We start from the raw sequence: 17,653 nt of genomic DNA, 5'->3' as shown, positions 1-17,653 counted from the left end.
GTAACGGGATAGTGTTAAGATTGAGATCAGGAAGACACAGTTATGCAACGGCCGATGTGACTTTGGGGAAATTGCCACTTAACTGACTGCTTGCACATGGTGTCTTTCGAGTAGAACATGCAATTAAGTTTTAAAAAAACCCCAACAATTGATGTATTTTAAGTGAGAAGCTGTTCTTTCAAAATTTGAAATGAGGATGCCAAATTACATATGCAGGTCACTTTGCAGGTGTTGAGTCACTTTGACTATGTAGTCTGATTGGTCTGATGTTCTGACTAGTTCACAGTATAAGAGAGGCATATAGCAGTGGTATAACTGTTTTTATCTTCATATTTCTTGCAATGTCTTATGGCATAATATATATAATTTATGAGCACTTTGGCTCTAACACAGCTAGATTTTCTGGGTATTTTGAATTTCTTTCATTTTAAAATCTATAAGAACACTTCCTGAATATAAGTATGCAAATACTTCCTAACAGTGCATTTGAGAAATATATCACCTCTCCTTGCTTGTATGCAACAGAAAACACGTCAATTCTCCATACTCAGATCTTTTCATTGTAAAGGCTTTCATCTGTTTTATAGTTTACCCTGATATACTCTGAAAATTGAAACTGAGTTCTGATCTGTTTAATAGCTCAAAATGGAACAAAGTATTTTGATTTGGGGACTTGCCTGTTTTCAAGCTACCATTTGTTTATTACTCAAATTTGCACTCATAGTTCAATACACAATGTAAACCAAAGATGCACATTTTTCCATGACAATGATCTTCTATGTAACTTTTGTATTTATCCTAAAACTTGTTAGCTCAAATGCTTGTAAGATGTGAGCACACAGAGCATAGAATATTTCAATTAAGACTTTACATTAACATTTTTGAGAACTGTTTTCAGTGTATACACCATTTTATGCCTAAGCACTATGTGTTGTTAATAAGCACATAAATCTCCATATAGTCATATGTATACAAGAGAGGGAGAAATGAACAATGCTTTTGGTAACAATAGCTGACAACTGGTTGAAAAAGAAACTGTGTTTACAAAAAGCATCCTGAGCTTTAAAAAAAAAACCAAACATGAAATAAAACTACTCCTACTTTGAAACTGGTATTCCCAATTTGACTATTATTGCTCAGAAGCCAAACATAATATCCTGGCAGGCTGAATTTTTTTTTTTAATTTAACAATACTTTTTGTTTTAATAGTACTGTTATTTTTTTTATTTTTTTCTTCTTCTGCATTGCAGGTCCTCATTTTGCAGCTGTAAACAGCAACAATGAAATCATCATTACAGATTTTCATAACCATTCTGTCAAGGTACTGTCAATTAATGGCAAATTGGAAAGTTGCTATTTTTATTTTATTATGGTACTTTCTTGGGGAATATTAAGTATTGTTAAAGCCAAAGAGATCAGACTCCATATATATGAGCTTTGATATAAGGACATGTGGTGGGTTCACCTTGGCTGAACGCCAGGTGCCCACCCAGCTGCTCTATCCCTCCCCTTCCCAGCCAGACAGGGGAGAGAGTAAGGTGGGAAAAGAAAACAACATAAATTGTGGGTTGCAATAAGGCAGTTTATACTTATGCAAAAAAAGAAAGCAAAAGCAGCGTGCGTGCACACAAAGCAGGAGCCAGCAGTTAATCTCTACTTCCCATCAGCAGCGATGGTCGGCCACTTCTCCGAGAAGCAGGGCTCCAGCACACATAACAGTTGTCAGCAGGCAGCCATGAGAGACAGGGAATGCCTCCGGTCCTGCTCTTTGCCTCAGCTTTTATGTCTGGGTTGATGTCATATGGTCTGGAATATCCCTTTGGTCAGCGTGGGTCAGCTGGCCTACTTGTGTCCCCTCCCAGGATCTCGCCCTCGATTGAAGAAGGAATGTTACAGTGCTGTTCTCAGCAGTAGCCAAAACATGGCTGTGTGTTATCAATGGGTGTGTTATCAATGCTCCTCTGGCTACCAATGCAGAGCACAGCACTGAGGGCTACTATGGGGAAATAAATTCCGGCTCAGCCAGACCCACCACAGGACAGCATGTTCAGAGAACTCTACAGGTAGTGCATTGCTTAGTGAAGATATAATCCCTTGCCTTTGGTGTTGCTATAATGGCCTCTAATTCAACTGCTCAAACATAAGCTGTACCTGAGATAAATATTAGTTATTAGCATTTTATTAGCACTTTACCAGCACTTTACCAAACCTGTTATTGTCCCTATGTTCTGTCCTATTTTAAGAGTCTGGTAACTGCTTTTGAATTTCCCAGTAAGAGCTTTCCACATTTCTAGCTGAACAAAATTATAACAAAGTAAAGATACATGACAGTCTTCAAATTCCACACCTGTAAGCTTTAAGATTACCAGATCCATTTACAATCAGATCTCTTAAAAACTGTGTAACCATTGGTTTTCATTCAGTACCTCCTGCATTGGGCAGAACTGGCCACTAGTCCTTACACCCATGGGAAGTCCTCACTCATGGCCTGTTAAAAAGTCATGGTAAGATAGAGAAGTATATTTGTTTGTCCCAATAATAAACCAAAACAAGGATACATGTGTTGAGAGGTCATGTGTTGGAAAGTGTATATGAAGGAGATAAAGGCCATTTCAGAAATTACTCACCTGTGCATATTTGTTCTCAGGCATTCCCTTTCAGATGCTTTCCATGTGTGCTCTTTTTCCCTTCCTCAACATGAAGCAGGATCAGGTGGACACAGGCAGAATGCTGTCCTATCTGGGTTCTCAGGCCACATGCATCAAGTCCCATGCACCAATGAAATGCCTGGGATTTCACCTAATGGATGCCTATTTTGATTGAACGCAAAGATGGACCCTCAGTCCAGTTCTTCACTGTTCATAACTGCAATGATAAATCTTACATATTCACCTGAAATAGGAAGTTGCTGCCTAAACATAGACACTTTCATGTACTGAGCAGTGCTGAATCATCTACCTTTTGATCAGCAACCTTGCTTGCGTATCGTTTTGGAATTTGTGAGGAAGTAGCAACTCGTGGTTTGGATTACAACGCAGAAACCAAGACTGCTGCAAGAGCCTTAAAGCAGACTGTTTAGCAGCAGCATGCCTATGACTCCGTAAATTACCCCTCCACAAGCATGGCTTGCCTGGTAACAAGAATGCCTGGAGAGGCTTAACAACAAGGGCAAACTAAAATGAAAAAAAAGCAAGTGAAGACATGTAAGAAGTGTGGCATCTTAGTGAATTTATAATTATTACATTTCTAATGAGAACGGAGTGTTCCCATCTGTCTCTGGCATGACTCAATAGGATAAAAATGTTATTTGTTACTTGGTGCTAACTGGAGAAGATTCTTATTTTTGTAGTGCTCTCTAAATTGGTACAGATAACTGTTGACACTCTGGAGAGCAGAGTATATAATCTGGGAGCAGAGTACATCTTGCTTTAAATAATAAATTAATTAATAAATAACTAAATAAATTAATTTCACTCTTCTGGGTCCCAAAGTCTCTTCCTGCCACCAGTGTCTTGAATGAAACATGCTCACTCAGCAACATTATTCTCCCTCCCCCATTAACCTCCAAGCATGTTCCTTCCCTCAGGCATCTTCTATGGAAAATCCTGCACAATGTAGGCTTCTCTCTCATTTGGCCACTTTAACCCAGGGAGAGAGCAATACATCTTTGCCTGTTTTTTTCATTAGTTGACTTTTTTCTACTTTCTTTAATCATCTGAGGCACCAACCAAGTACTTCATTAATTTCCCTTCCCTTTTTCTCTGTTCACTGTGGGTGTTCAAGAACAGGATGATTTCCTCGCATCTTCCACCTTATTATCACTTGGCACTTGTCAGGTCTTTGCATTTTCTTGTGCAGGCCACAGTCAGTCTCTAAGAACACAGTTGGACCTTGTGCTATAGCTGGGCCTGAGTCCAAAGTGGACCAAAATATTTTAGAAATGGCTGTGGCATTATGTAAGTGACAAATTCTGTATCTCAGTTGGTCCCATTGGTACATTCAGGTCACTGACACAATAGTCATTGATTAGTTCCATCTTTCTACTGTCTAAACCTGTTACCATCACAGAGAATTCAGTTGCTGAACTGTCTATACAGAGAGCAGCATGCCATGATTCTCAGTGTGTGTTAGATTATGGAAGTCAGAGAAGGGTGTATCTGCTTCGCTGTGTTTCAGTTCTACAGAAACACAGAACCCAGTGCTGCATCTGCCCTCAGCTCCTTTTAATTTAAGATGGACAAGCTTTAGAAGGGTTCTGGGGCTCTTTGCCTCTGTGTTTGGGCTGAATCAGATGTTAAGTGGGAAGGGAAAGACTGTACAGTGTAATGGAGCTGGAGGGAGAGATGGCTACTTTTTCTCCCATCTTCTGCGTGTGTTTGTGTGTTCATGGGGAGTCTTCAATTCCTACTTTCATTGGCAGGTGAACTGGTACTAGTAGAATACTAATATTGATGCGATGCCATATTCAGGTTTTTGTTTTAACCCATACAGGTATTTAACCAGGAGGGAGAATTCATGCTGAAGTTTGGATCAAATGGAGAAGGAAATGGACAGTTTAATGCACCAACTGGAGTAGCTGTAGATTCTAATGGAAATATTATTGTAGCAGATTGGGGAAACAGCCGAATACAGGTAGAAATTTCCATATTTCAGAGGTGCTTGATTAAGAAAACTAATGGATTGATAACTCTGGCCACTAAAGTCTTCAGACTGCCCAAGAAACACGATGGCAAAAATTAGAAGTGATGTGGTTTCTCACCTTTTATATGCCTCATTCCTGGCCTGTCCACTTTTAAAATTGGTGGTGTCAGATGATAGGCTTTCCAGTGTGACTACTAGCAACTCTGATGGTCACTGTGACCAAGGCTTTTGTCTGCAAGTAGTTCCCCAAAAGCTATTTGATGACTTATGCAACTTGCAAGCATTGCTGAGATGATAGTAATTTATAATCACCATAACAGAAGATTGGAGAACATGGTGGAAAATATGAAAAAGCAAATGACCTGAGGCAAATGCAGCAGATTTTTATAATCTTTTTTAAATACTGAGAAACTATTCTGCTTTTAAGTTATGAGAGTTGCACTCTTTTTATCTTTCAAGTGCTAATCACAAGGTCTTCTTATTTGCCAAAGACTACCCAATAAATAACTAAGTGTATGTATTACATCCACTGAATACAAAACTGAGGGATCTGCCCATGAGTTGTTCTCAGGAAGCACTATCAACAGGGTAAACAAATTCCTGTTTTTTTCTGTGTGGGAACCTAAGAGTCAGGCTAGCCACGACAGTAATATTTGTTAGGAAAACAATATGTTGGTTGAGTTCCTGATTGAGTTTGATTTATTGTAGTTGCCTATTTTTAGAACAAGGAACAGCCAAGGTGCTTTTAATTATTATTATTTCATTGTGTGTTTAATTTTTGCCAAAGATCCCGACAGCCTTAATTAGCTCTTTTTAACAAGAAAATACATTTGTATATAAACTTGCATATTATGAGATAACAGAACAGGTTTTGCCGTTGTTTGTTCTAGTGTATGTCAACTGTTTCAAAGATGAGAAGTATAACAGTAGAATTGAGAGCAGACTTGTGTCCACTATTTTTCTTTTTTATTCATAACATTTATTCTGTGCTTTCTCACCCTCTAAGGTTTTTGATGGAAGCGGATCATTTTTGTCCTACATTAACACCTCTGCTGACCCACTTTATGGTCCTCAAGGTCTGGCCCTTACTTCAGATGGCCACGTCGTAGTTGCAGACTCTGGAAATCACTGCTTCAAGGTCTATCGATACTTACAGTAGCAATGAGCTCTGGAGCTGGATAATCACCCACCCTTAAGACTGGTCCTAGAGATCCAATGCAGGATATCTCCTACTTTGAGTTCATTTTTAATAATGAAGGAGTCTCTTATGGACTTCCTGTGATAATTTCCAAACTTACCTTGTTTACATAGGACTTGCACCTCTTATGTTTCTCACTGAACTTTTTGTTGCAAGGGTTAACAAAAAAAGTCTTCTTTCACTGAATTCATAAAGACAATGTGAAATTAAACACAAACTGCAACCTATGGAACTGGAATTAGCTAATTAGGCAAAAATGAGAAAAGTTTGGGAAAAGTCCCCAAAGCTTTTTGACGACTGCGAAGGGTAGCTCCTGCTCAGAGCTTCCAAATTTAGAGAAGTATCATTGTTATGCATTATTTAACCCAGAGGTGATCCTGGGAATCTTCTAGATCTCATTATCATGGTAGGTATTACACTTTTAACATTCTTCAGTCTTACTATCTATAACAAGTAGGTCCTTTTAGAATAAGGTTAAGTCTCACAAAATCCGTCTAACTCTAACTGTCAGACCTAACACAGTTCAACGTTTAGCACTATGACGATCAATGCAAATTCCCTACTCATGTGGAATTAATGAAGGATTGTTTTGTATGCTTGTTTTTCACTCTTCCTCTTGCTCAATGTGCAGGAAGGACTTTGCAGAGACTGGACATTTCTAAAGCTCTGGAAAAACTTAATTGTAGCGATACATTAGTGGGAACGGAATTTCTGTATAATGACAGACCTTTTGACACCAAACTAGTTCATTAGGATCAGGGTTATTACAATGTCAACTCAATTAACCTCATGTGTGCCACTCTTTCGTATGCGTTCATTGCCATGTTTCCTTGCGGCAACTCATTGTATTAACCAATAAAATAACATGCAGCATCACACAGGACAGAAAGCCAGAGAGGTACCCCTGTGGAGGACCTACATTGTACAACCAAAGGAACTGTGAAAAACAGAGGTTGTATAGGAAAGCCAAGGGTTACCAAAGCTATTTGTTTTTATGTGAGAAAAAATACAAATAAGAATGAATTTGAACCAATTCCTGAAGTCCTTCATTAAAGGGAATTTTGTTAGAGGACAAAATAAGGACTGTGAGATTTGTTCCAATTTGTTTGTATGTATGTATGTATGTATGTATGTATGTATGTATGTATGACTGATTGACATAAAAAAAAAAGTAAATGTGGGTTATTTCAGCAAACTGGAACGTATGTATAACATTTGACAATGGCAGTACTCTGAAAAAATGTCCCTCCTTCTTCTGCCAGATCTCTCTTCTGTGTTCTTTGTGGAAGTATTAATTTAACTGGAAATGCTTACAGTCATAGTTCTGTTTTTAATGTTTGGTTTGTTGGGGTTTTTTAAGTGTGAACTTCTCCTTTTTAAAGTAGCATTTGCTTTATTATTTCTAAATCCAATGGTCAAGGGATAAATTGCTACTGTAGCCTAATGTAGATAGAGTGGTGCTCCCTCTTAAATCTCGTTTGAGAAGCTGGTGAGCTTGCTGCCAATGCCTACAATGGCCTGGGAAGTGCTGTCTTTCTTTTCTCATTTTTAGGCCTTGAAACAAAAGGGCATTGGGTCAGAAACGAGGGAGTATTTTAAGCATGTCTTCAAAATGCAAAGAAATCTTTGATAAAATTACTTGTTAAAAGTATTTGTCTTATTTCTAAAAGGTTAAGGTGGTTGTTTCAATGAATTTGAGAAAAATAATGGTTTTTTTGTAAAGTTGCATTTGACTTGTAAAAATGCAGACCCCAAGGTTCTTAAATGGGGAACTTGTCTGGTTTTTAATTACTTTTTCTTAAAGATATTTCCTTCTCTTTCCCTTGTTTATTTTTTGCACATAGAGCCAATTTATAAATTTTCATGCAAATATAAGTTTCCTTATTTCACTGGAATAAATATTTTGTGCATGAAGCTTAAGGTTGGACTGTATAATGCAGCTGAGAAACTGGTGGTAACATTTATGGAATATTAAAACTCGAATTTGTTATTACCAAGAGAACGAAATATCCTCTGCTTGAACTGAGTTTGTCCTAAAATTCCGAAGATGGTATCTCAGTCATTACACAATAAACTGTCCTATCAAAATTTAACAAAGTTGTAGATCAGATTTTCATACTAAGTGTCCTTATAAGCAACCTTCTGGTAAACAAACAATTTCTGATATTGGAAGGTCTTTAAATGGCACATTTATTAATGAAGAGAAGGTGCGTAGCATTTTAACTTTATTTATTAGCAAAGAGAAGGGTTTGCACAGATTCTATGAGATAAAAACTTTAAGAGAAAATGAAAAAGTGCTGTTGCTGTCAGTTATTGTATCTAGTTCCAAATATGGATTTTTATAATACAATGTTACTAAACTTGCATGTTTACCCCTCAGAAAACATCGCCAAATCCTCTGCTTTCAGGAACTTTGAGAAGCATAGAAATCAGATCCTAACCTATATATCAAAACATATATTTAATACTGTACTATTTAATGTACACACTTTTCTTCAAAAGCTTTTCAGTCCCTTTGGTCCAGCATTGTTTACCATGATTTTATATAACCCTTGTCAACCCAGTCCATCCTGATGAAATACGGAATTCTGCACACAACCCCGTTACAACCCAGCTAAAAGCTATTAGGGATTTTGTGGATTTTTTCTTAAAATTGAGTAGTCCTTTTTCAGGACTTTTAGACATTATCACCAGAGAAGCACCTGAAAAATGTCACAAATTTCGAGTTCCTTCTGATAGCAAATGCGGCCAATTACAATTTCAAATTCAGTGGCATTCCCTTCCAAGGTCTGACCTTATCTGCCTGGCACTGGGACACTAAGAAACACATTGCTTTTACAGTGTGCTTCTGAAGCCAATTTCACTAAAATGCTTGGCTTAGAAACCTTACAAAGAGCAACCAAAGCAGAAATTCTGTACTAAAAAATGGCAGATTTTTTTCTCGTCTAATTAAGGGAACGTCAGAATTGCACTACATGATTTGCTGAGTTGTTAGCATTTATTAAAGGCTTTATAGGCACGCTGCTGCCAGACTTCAGGTATAACCAAATGTTCCCTTGCTTTCCCTGGAATGCTAATTGACTAGCAGCACAGCATGAATGGTGAAAGTATGTGCTTCATTTAACTAATCTTCAACTCAAAAGTAATCTCAAAAGGTTATTAGATCTTGTGTCATTTGGAGCATTTTAGGACAAACTAGCCAACTGCGTTTTCATTGTTTTGTGAATAGAATAAAATAAAAGGATCTGTTCAGATAAATCCAGTATAAGCAGTAGGAGATTTTTACGTAGGCTAAACCAGCACCAATGTAGCTGAAAAAGAAAAGGAAAATGGTTTAGGCACACATTTGCCTAATGAAGGTGGATAGTTATTTATTAGTACATGCCCATCTGCTCTGTAAAAGCTAGAGGGCTTTTGATTTTATGTTGATATTTTTTATAACTAAGGATCTAGTGTTGCCATGAGAACTATAAGTGCCCAATATGTTCTGTTTGTTATAAAGAAATGACTTTCAGTTGTGGGAGACAGCTCGTTATGAAATCATGATGTACATGGAAAATTTTCTTGAAGAATTGTGAGCAGTGATTATTTGACCTGTTTGTGGAAAGTGTGCGAAAGGTATTTGTGCTACAGAGGGGGAAGATTCCTAACAGGTCCTGTTATTTCTGACACATGTACAGCACTTCAGTTGATGTTTGTGAGCAACACAGCCTTAACCCTAACACTTTTGCTTTGGCTTTATGACATGGGAATGTTCCCTAAGATGCATAGTGCAGCAGCCCCTGTTAGAAATCTCTACCAGTTGATATGCTGCAGCTTTCCAGTTCTAGGAGTGAGTGAGTTTTTTCATGGGTTTTTTTTTTTTAAAGTTTTTGTACATTCCATCTTTGTAAGTCAATCTCATATGTTTTGTGTATATGTAAGCCTTGCACTCTCTTGAAACTCATAATGAAATATTCTTCTCACTTGTTTTTTTTTTTTATTGTTGTTGGTTTTGGTTGTTTTTTTTTAATCCCTATGAGGCTAAATAGAACCTTTTTCTCCTTAAAGCCAAGGATGAAAGATGTGCATCAAAGTGTTTGTGTGTGTGTGTGTAGTTTTAGCTTCCTGTGTGCCACAGTATTCTTGATGCTTTAGCCGACGATTAAAAAAAAAATTATTCTGTCTTGGAAATGTAGGAAAACCAGAGTCAAATGTGTACCTTTACCACGCACAAAAATTTCAAATAATAAAAATAAAGCTTGTTTCCTCTGTTATTTTCATGGTTGAGGATTTATTTCTGATATGTCTCATATTCACTGTCTGTAAAAGTAGTGCCATAATGCAGGAAGACAGGTAATTTTTTCCAGTTTTTTTCCCTGATGCCACAGTCACAAGAAAACTGATTTTTTTTCATGGGTGTTAGGCTTTTATGTAGACACAGAGGAAAGAGGGACTTGAGTTGTTCTTGGGAAGAAGGTGGAGAGTTGGAACTTCCTTGTCTCCTCCTTTCCTTCTTCAGTCCAATAATCAAAATTAACATTTTCACTGGTGGCAGTAAGATTATGCGTCATAAACTTTTCCATTTGCATCACAGAAGTATACAGTACCTTTTAGCTATGTTGTGCTATCATCTTTCAAGGGTCTGCTGCAGAAAATCAAATATAAATTATTGTGGAAGAACAGAAAATTTGCCTTAGGAGTTCAGTCTGACTCTGTTCCTGTAAGAACAAATTTTCAGTTCATGTTAACTTTCATTTTACATAGTACCTATGTCTTCTTGGTCACTGATGAACTCTCCAAACCTGAATCATTTGAGAACTCAGTGTGATTGGGAACCTGCTCACAAAGATAAACAGAATCTTCAGATGTACCAATTCCTTGTTCGTTAGGCTGAAGTTTTCTCTCACATACAGCTGTGCTGCTCTGCAGTTAACTATCCCACAGTGCTGCCTAATTTGGACCAGCCAAAAGTATCTCAGTGACTGGAACAGTCAATGTAATTTCTGTGGACAGATGTTCTCCCTAGGCAGGCCCCAGCTGTGCTGGTGGAATAGATACCCACCACTTGCTACTCATTAGCTACGTCCAGTTGAAGACCACTGCCCCTCTGATCTGTTGGCTGAGCTAGGCGTGTGAATGACTTGTTCTTTCAGTGAAATGCCTAGTTATACCAAAAACCTAGTATTTAAGCAACTCATCTCAATGCTAATATTGGTAATGCTTACTTCAGCAGCTCTGCCTAGCAAAGCTGTGGAAGCAGTCAGTTTTGGAGGAGGGCCCGCTAGCATTTCTCATTGGGTTAGATGTTTGTAGAGAGAACATCTGCTTACAGTCCAAATGCTCATTTGAGGCTGAAATGAGGCAGCAGATGCTGCAGAGACGGGCCTGTATGGGATACTCATGGATCATATTGCTTCCTGATAACTGGTCACAGCCCATGACTGACTGCTTGGACCTCAGAGAAGTTGGTATGACCTCCCATGAGTAAGCATCTCTTAGAGCTCTCCTTGTCCTCCATGGTTAAGCTCTACTGCTGTCAGTCATATGGGTGTTGTGGGAGGCAGCCACAGGACTCAAAAGGCTTGCTGTTACACTTCTAGAAATAAACTGATCTGCTATTCAATGTGAATTCTTCCCTTCTGCTGAAAAAATAGCTCGTAATTTAGAGACTGCGCTATGGCACATACGGTATGGAAGGAACAAAATTAAAGTAGGACAATTTTTGTTCTCCTACTTCCTAGCCTTCCTGCCATTGTCACTTTAGTGTCCTTTCAAAACAGAATTTCTGAATGTCATTCAACTACGGATTTGTAAGAGCAAAGTGGAGGGTACAAATTTCATCTCGTCCAAGCATATTTTAACACTGACGAAGTACTGTATTTTCTCTAACTCAGGAACAGTAAAAAACTAGCATAGCATATGACTAGCAGTTTTGTGAAATACCACATTTAGCCATTCTGAAGCCAATTAAAAACGTCAGACTTTTATGTATTTTAGGAATCATTCATTCCACTTTACCCAGTAACAGAAAACCACCTTGAAAAAAAATAGTTTTTTACTGTTCCTGAGTTAGAGAAAATACAGTACTTCGTCACCTTGAAATGACACAGCACGAGATACTACTGTGTGTTCCCCTTCTGTTTGAGACTTCTTTCACCCCATGGTCTTTTAACTAATTACTTTTGAGCTGGTACTGCAAAATGTGGGAGGTGTTAGGGAACCTCTAATTACAGAGCAAATTGGACCCAGTAATGTGGCCATGAAAAGGCTTCAGAGCTGCCAGTGCAGTCAGGGTAGCTGAGCCTGGCTGTCCCCAGGGGGCATGGACAGAGAAAACCTGCCGACCTACCCACCATTGCCTGAGAGCATGACCTAATGTTTCTGAGTCAAATGGGCTGTCTTGGTTGCTGCGATCACTGCTGAAACAAGGAATGTCTTCCAGCTATGGTTCCATGTGTGTGCTCCAGCCATGTGCTGGCTCTACCTGGGGGAGTGACCCAGGTGTTTGCTGACAGTCTACTTTCAGGTGTAATGGGGAGACGGGAGCATTGCTGTCTCACACATGCTGATCAGAATACACGAGGTACACGCCCCAAGCCCACTTCAGAGTGAATGACCCTAAGAAACCCCCTCCTCCCTCTCCTCCTCCACTTCTGCATGTTCAGCATGTTCAGCTCTGACACCCACTCTGCTGCTCACATGTGTCACTTGGAGAAAACCCACACAGCAAAAAATGTTGCAGCAACCATTTGTTTGGCAGCAGTTAAAAATCAGAGCAGAGCTCAGTTTTATTTCAGGCTGTGAAGGAACAGGAAGGGGCCCACGCCCTCGGGCAGCAGAGGTGAGTGTGACAGGAGGAAAAGAACTGTCACAGGGAGCGTGGGGACATACTTTTGGGGCTGGCCAAAGGAAGGGAAAAGCAAGGAGACAGAATGTGAGCTCTCACAGCATATGAGGGGGCGTACCAACAGATTTCATTTCAAGCTAGCGAGTTGAAAATGTGCTGCACAAGAGAGAATGAAAAAACAAGAAGCTTTGTGTTTTGTATGAACCTTAAGCTTTGTATTAATAACATCCTTTCTAACTTGCATTTCGTTTTTAGTGATACACTGGTGCACACAACGAGGAACAGGATCATGGGCCAGGTCTGCATGAAAACGAACCTTGGGTTTCAGGAATGGGGCATCTTGCAAAAGGCATAAAAAAATCTTCAGAGACTGCCTGAACATCTCAGCTTGCATGTTTTCATTTACTTAAATTTAAACTCTACAATTAGTATGGCAGATATCAACCCACTGCTGTTGCAAAGCAATTTCCCATAAATCCTGTAGCTGAAGGAAAGTGACTTACAACACAAATGATAATTAAAACAAGATGCAAGTAATTAAAGCCGCTAGAACAGTCATCTCAATGAACAACTGTTACATGCAACACCAGATGTGCCCAGGCCCTTCACTTTCACGGTCAGCAAGGGTTTTATTTCTCCATGTCTTGCGGTTCCTGTGACAGGCCAGCTGTACAACACACGTCGTTTCATACCGCCGTTACCGCGTTCTTTTTGTCCCCTCGGTTTTATTCTATGGCGCCATCCGGCTGGTAAAAAAAAGAAAAAAAAAAGGTAAAACACGAGCATGTTAGCGGTGGCCTAAAAACGATGTGTGTTCTACAACTGCCCTGGGACGGCAGCCTCATGGCCTCCTGCCTCCCTTCCTGCGTCCCGCGGCTCGGCGCCCCCGGACAGCCGGGAGCGAGGGGCGGGCGGCAGGCGGCGCTGCGCACGCGGCCTGACCACGGCCCCTTCCCGCCCGGCGGCGCCGAAATCAAACCGCGCCATGGTAAGTGGAGCCGCCCGCCCTCCTCCTCCTCCCGCGCTCCTCGGCCGCCGCAGCCTCAGCGACCGCCCGGCCCGGGCGCGGCTGCGGCGGCTGCTGAGGGAGCCGCAGCGGCTGCCACTCGGGACCGCGGCAGGGGGCGTGTGACGGGCGCCCGCGCCCCGCTGTCTCTCCGCCCCGGCGGCCGCTGAGGGGAGCGGGGCACGGGCTCCGGGCAGGCACCGCGGCTCCCGATAAGCTCCCACGGAGCCGGGTCGGGGGGCGCGGCGTCAGCACGGCGTGGGCTGTGCCTTTGGTTTGTTGAAGGGCGATGGAAAGTCAGGTGGCACCTGGAGGAGTAGCCATAGCCCCGTGACAGAGGCTCGGGGTGGGCACGGCGCCCGCTGGTCCCCCCGGGACTCGGGGGCCCAGGTGTGAGCAGGCTGAGCCTCTGGCTGCGGCCGTGGGGAGGTGGGAGCGGGCAGAGAGTGTATCGCAGGTGTGCTCGAGTGCGCTCACAGCACCGCACACCCGCCTCTGCCTGCGGTAGCGTGAGCGACAGCAAAGGGGATGCGCCTGGTGCGGTCTGTATTTGTGGTGGGGAGCACCTGCCAGCGGGGTAGGAGGGAGAAATCGACGTGAAAGTTAATAACATTTATCTGGAGCGCGCTTCGATTGGTTGCTTTGCTCTGTTTGTTGGAGTGCGGGTGTGAAACTTGGCGCCCAAGGGACGCGCTACGAGCGTTCAGAAAGGCCGCTTTGATTCCACGTCATGCACATACAGGTTTTATTCCTCTGGCTGCTGACGGTGTCAGGGCTGTTTGGGAAGGCAGGGAGATGGAAGTTAATCAGTCTGCTCTCCGTTCATGCTCCTACGCGCAAGTATGTGGCGGCTCCAGGCTTTAATCCTGCAAGGTAGTGACATCGTAGGAGACAGTTGTGACATCAGTGCTGACATCGGGCATCACTGGCTAAAGCAGAAAGGAGGAGACTTAAAAAAGTAATGGTGCTTTTGTTAAATATAATATTGAATTGCTTCTCTTCCTGTCTCTGTTATTGTAGCTTCATAAGCTACCTTTTACATTTGTTTTTTAAAATTAACTCAGTCTGGCTGGTTTGCTCTTGGTGCACATTTTAAATGTTGTGCTGCCCTGTCATGTGATTTATTTAAGAAGGAAGCAGCGTTAAAAAGTAAAAATGGTATTGACTCCCTTCTGTTGACACTTGGAAACATAACCATGTCTTTCTCAGAGCATCATGTTATTAGAATGCCCACTTCCTTTGACTCAAGGGCAACAATATTTAAGTCTTTTGGCTTTTTTTAAACGAGACCTTTTTCTGCCAGCAACCTCTGGTGTTCTTTCTATCACTCTTTCAATTTCTTGTAGCCACACACAGCTTGTGAAGAAGGGAGTGGGGCAAGGGGAAACTTTTTGGATTCACATTATGGCAGCTGCTTTCAAGTTGTTGTGGACTATGCTAAATGCTATTAATAAAACTCCAATTCTCTGTGAAATATTTTATATTCTAATTTTACAAGGGGCATGTCAAAATAGCATTTCTGAAAGTGATCAGAGGAGACTATTTATCAGTTTGGTATTGCTGGTAGCAGTTTGTGAGTAGCCATTTCTGCCTTTTGCTTCAAGTTCAACCTATGTTATTTACTGCTTGGTCACACAACTGTAGAGAAAAGAAATAACAGCAGCAAAGCTTTTAAAATATGACCTTGAAATTATAAAGTTTGGTAGGACATTTGAAGAAATACATACCTCAAAATGCTCTTTATCTCCTAAAAAAAACCTTAATGGCCTGCATCTCACAGTACCGTGTGTATATTAAAAGCTAGAAAACAATTATTAAAAAAAAGATATTCCTTCTTTTCTAAGGACTATTAAAAATTTGCGTGAGTTTGGTATAAATACACATTTTGGGATTGGTATTTTTCAAGAAACCTTGAATGGATTGGGTTGTGTGAAAGGTCAGTTCCAAACTTAGAAGGTAGGTTCCTCTATTTAATAGATTGCAGGTGAATGAGCTTGGTGTAGTGACCAAGAAGAAGTAGTTTGCAAAGAAAGCCTGGGGTTAGTGGTAAGGTATTTTAAAGCATGGAGAATATAACTTAGAGGTAAATAGATTTGAATTCTGAGCAGCTGTTAATTATTCAAATTGCTGAATTTTTTTTTTTCGTTGTTCTAGTCCAAGAAAAAAGGTCTGAGCTTTGAGGAGAAGAGAGCTCGCATGATGGAGATCTTTTTTGAAACAGTAAGTAACTTGTAATTATCCTGCATTTACATTGGTGGGAAAACATGTCCTGAAAGGAGCTTAACTGCAGATGAACTTTGTATCCCAATATGCATTTCACTGATGCCCTGTGTCATCAGTGTATAAATTACAGGCACAAAGCTTCCTTCATTTAGCTTCTGATCAGGTGGATCATCTCCTGGTGGAGCCAAGGCATGAAGATGCACAGATGTGTTAAAATCTTCATGTGCTACCTATGCACATTGTTTCTTTTTGAGTCTGTTACCATAAGAGGGACAGTAGGAGATTAGGAAGTATCTCACTGCATTTTATGGGAGAAGGAAAAAAATCTGAGTGTTAGAAAAGCTGAGAGCAGACCTAGAAGAGGTCCCTGGGGGGAAGAGACCTGGAGATACAAAAGCAGAGCTTCAGTTGTATTGGTGGCATATGTAATCCACCATGTTTCACCTATTAAAAAAAATACTGTGACACGAGTACTTGAGCAATGTGGTGCATCCGGTGCTGGCAATCTGGCCTGGGCTCTGTGTACCCTAAGGGCTTTATGGTCTAACTAGGCAAAATATGGTGACTTCAGAGTACCGAAGGAAAGAACAGGGCTTGTTACAATAATAGTATTTTTCTTATTATTTAATGCTCAAGAACATTCCAATTCTGTTGAGGAATATGCAGCCCATTTCACTAGCAAAACCGAAACATACAGTGTATTTCCTACTTGCTGTTGTTGGCATTGATTTAGTGTAAGAAACACTCAGGCTTAGATGATGCTGTCATTTGGAACTAAATTGTCTTTTATGTTTTGCACAGAAAGATGTGTTCCAGTTGAAGGATATAGAGAAGATTGCTCCAAAAGAAAAAGGGATTAGTAAGTGTTTATAAAAGTTATTTCTCTTGAGCCATTAATCATTTTTGGGACAGGTCATGTAGCGTAAATTTTCCTGGCTACAATTTTAGGCTTGTGGTTGTAATAATGGAAAAAATACCTAGAATGGGAGACTGGTCAATGGCAGGGCTGTAGTGTTAAAAGTGACATGGGATGGGGGCTTTCTTAGGCTCTAAGTTGCCTGACTTGCAGTGACTTTCAGTGTATGAAATCATTATATGCACTCGGTTTTAAAGATCTGTCTGTAACGTCATAAATATTTTTAAATGCTAGTCCAAACATACACTGACAGCGTTCTGCTGAGCTGTTCCCCTCCAAAAATGGCTGGACAGCTGTAGATGGAAGGAGTTTTTCTTTTCAGTGAAAGCCTTCCTGATGAGATCCATTGGTTTAGGATTAGGTCCAAGAGGATTTATCTTATGCTGTTGAGTTGTTTTATATGTTCCTCATTCTTCTTCCTTCTATGTTCATTGACAAAAGGGGGGCAAAGCAGAATCATGTAGTTGCCACTGTCCTTGACTGGCACATCTTGGTGGCATTGCAAGAATAAATGAACTTGCTGAAAGAACTGCAGATGTGAATATCACAAAGCAGAGTTTTTCAATTGTGTCAGCAGCTAACAGGCACTCATGGGCTTCTGAAGAGACGTGGTGCTGTCTTGATTGGTTTGCAAGTGCATATATTCAGTTGTAATTTGTGGTAAATGCAGTCCGTAGAATTTAATATTTAAAAATCAAGTGTAGAGTTTCTAAAACTATTAACGTCTTTGAATAATCCAAATTCATCCAGCCTCTGCATATGAAGGCATTTAGCCACACAACACAAACCCCAGTTACTCTGAAAAGAAAAATGACTAGCCTGTGTAAAGGCCCCATCCTG

At 40.5% G+C, this 17,653-nt stretch overlaps 2 protein-coding genes and 1 long non-coding RNA gene across 21 annotated transcripts in view; 2 read left to right on the top strand and 1 right to left on the bottom strand.

The window, feature by feature from the left end:
• TRIM2 (tripartite motif containing 2) overlaps positions 1–10,095 on the top strand; it is a 93,570-nt gene extending 83,475 nt beyond the window's left edge. For all 16 annotated transcript variants that reach the window (XM_027676905.1, XM_027676897.1, XM_027676895.1 and 13 more), the window contains 3 exons: positions 1,251–1,321; positions 4,492–4,632; positions 5,648–10,095. In XM_027676905.1, coding sequence (XP_027532706.1) covers positions 1,251–1,321; positions 4,492–4,632; positions 5,648–5,800 — 365 coding nt within the window. In that variant the 3' untranslated portion in view covers positions 5,801–10,095. The remainder of the gene's footprint in view (positions 1–1,250; positions 1,322–4,491; positions 4,633–5,647) is intronic.
• Positions 10,096–13,068: 2,973 nt separating this feature from the next.
• LOC113964538 lies at positions 13,069–14,085 on the bottom strand. Its single transcript, XR_003533219.1, has 2 exons — positions 13,983–14,085; positions 13,069–13,414 (listed from the first exon to the last, which is right to left on the bottom strand). It is a non-coding gene; the product is annotated as an uncharacterized LOC113964538 (long non-coding RNA).
• The window catches only part of MND1 (meiotic nuclear divisions 1), a 57,760-nt gene continuing 53,669 nt past the window's right edge, over positions 13,563–17,653 (top strand). For 2 of the 4 annotated variants that reach the window (XM_027676890.1, XM_027676893.1), the window contains exons 1-3: positions 13,563–13,656; positions 15,829–15,894; positions 16,699–16,756. In XM_027676890.1, coding sequence (XP_027532691.1) covers positions 13,654–13,656; positions 15,829–15,894; positions 16,699–16,756 — 127 coding nt within the window. In that variant the 5' untranslated portion in view covers positions 13,563–13,653. Of the gene's footprint in view, positions 13,657–14,135; positions 14,271–15,517; positions 15,611–15,828; positions 15,895–16,698; positions 16,757–17,653 lie in introns of those variants that run through there. The other 2 variants (XM_027676892.1, XM_027676891.1) reach the window with 2 other exon arrangements.

The sequence above is a fragment of the Neopelma chrysocephalum genome, unplaced genomic scaffold (assembly GCF_003984885.1).
Source record: "Neopelma chrysocephalum unplaced genomic scaffold, ASM398488v2 Primary Assembly neopelma1_42b, whole genome shotgun sequence".
Taxonomy (NCBI): Eukaryota; Metazoa; Chordata; class Aves; order Passeriformes; family Pipridae; genus Neopelma; species Neopelma chrysocephalum.
This window is presented reverse-complemented; position numbering and strand designations above follow the sequence as displayed.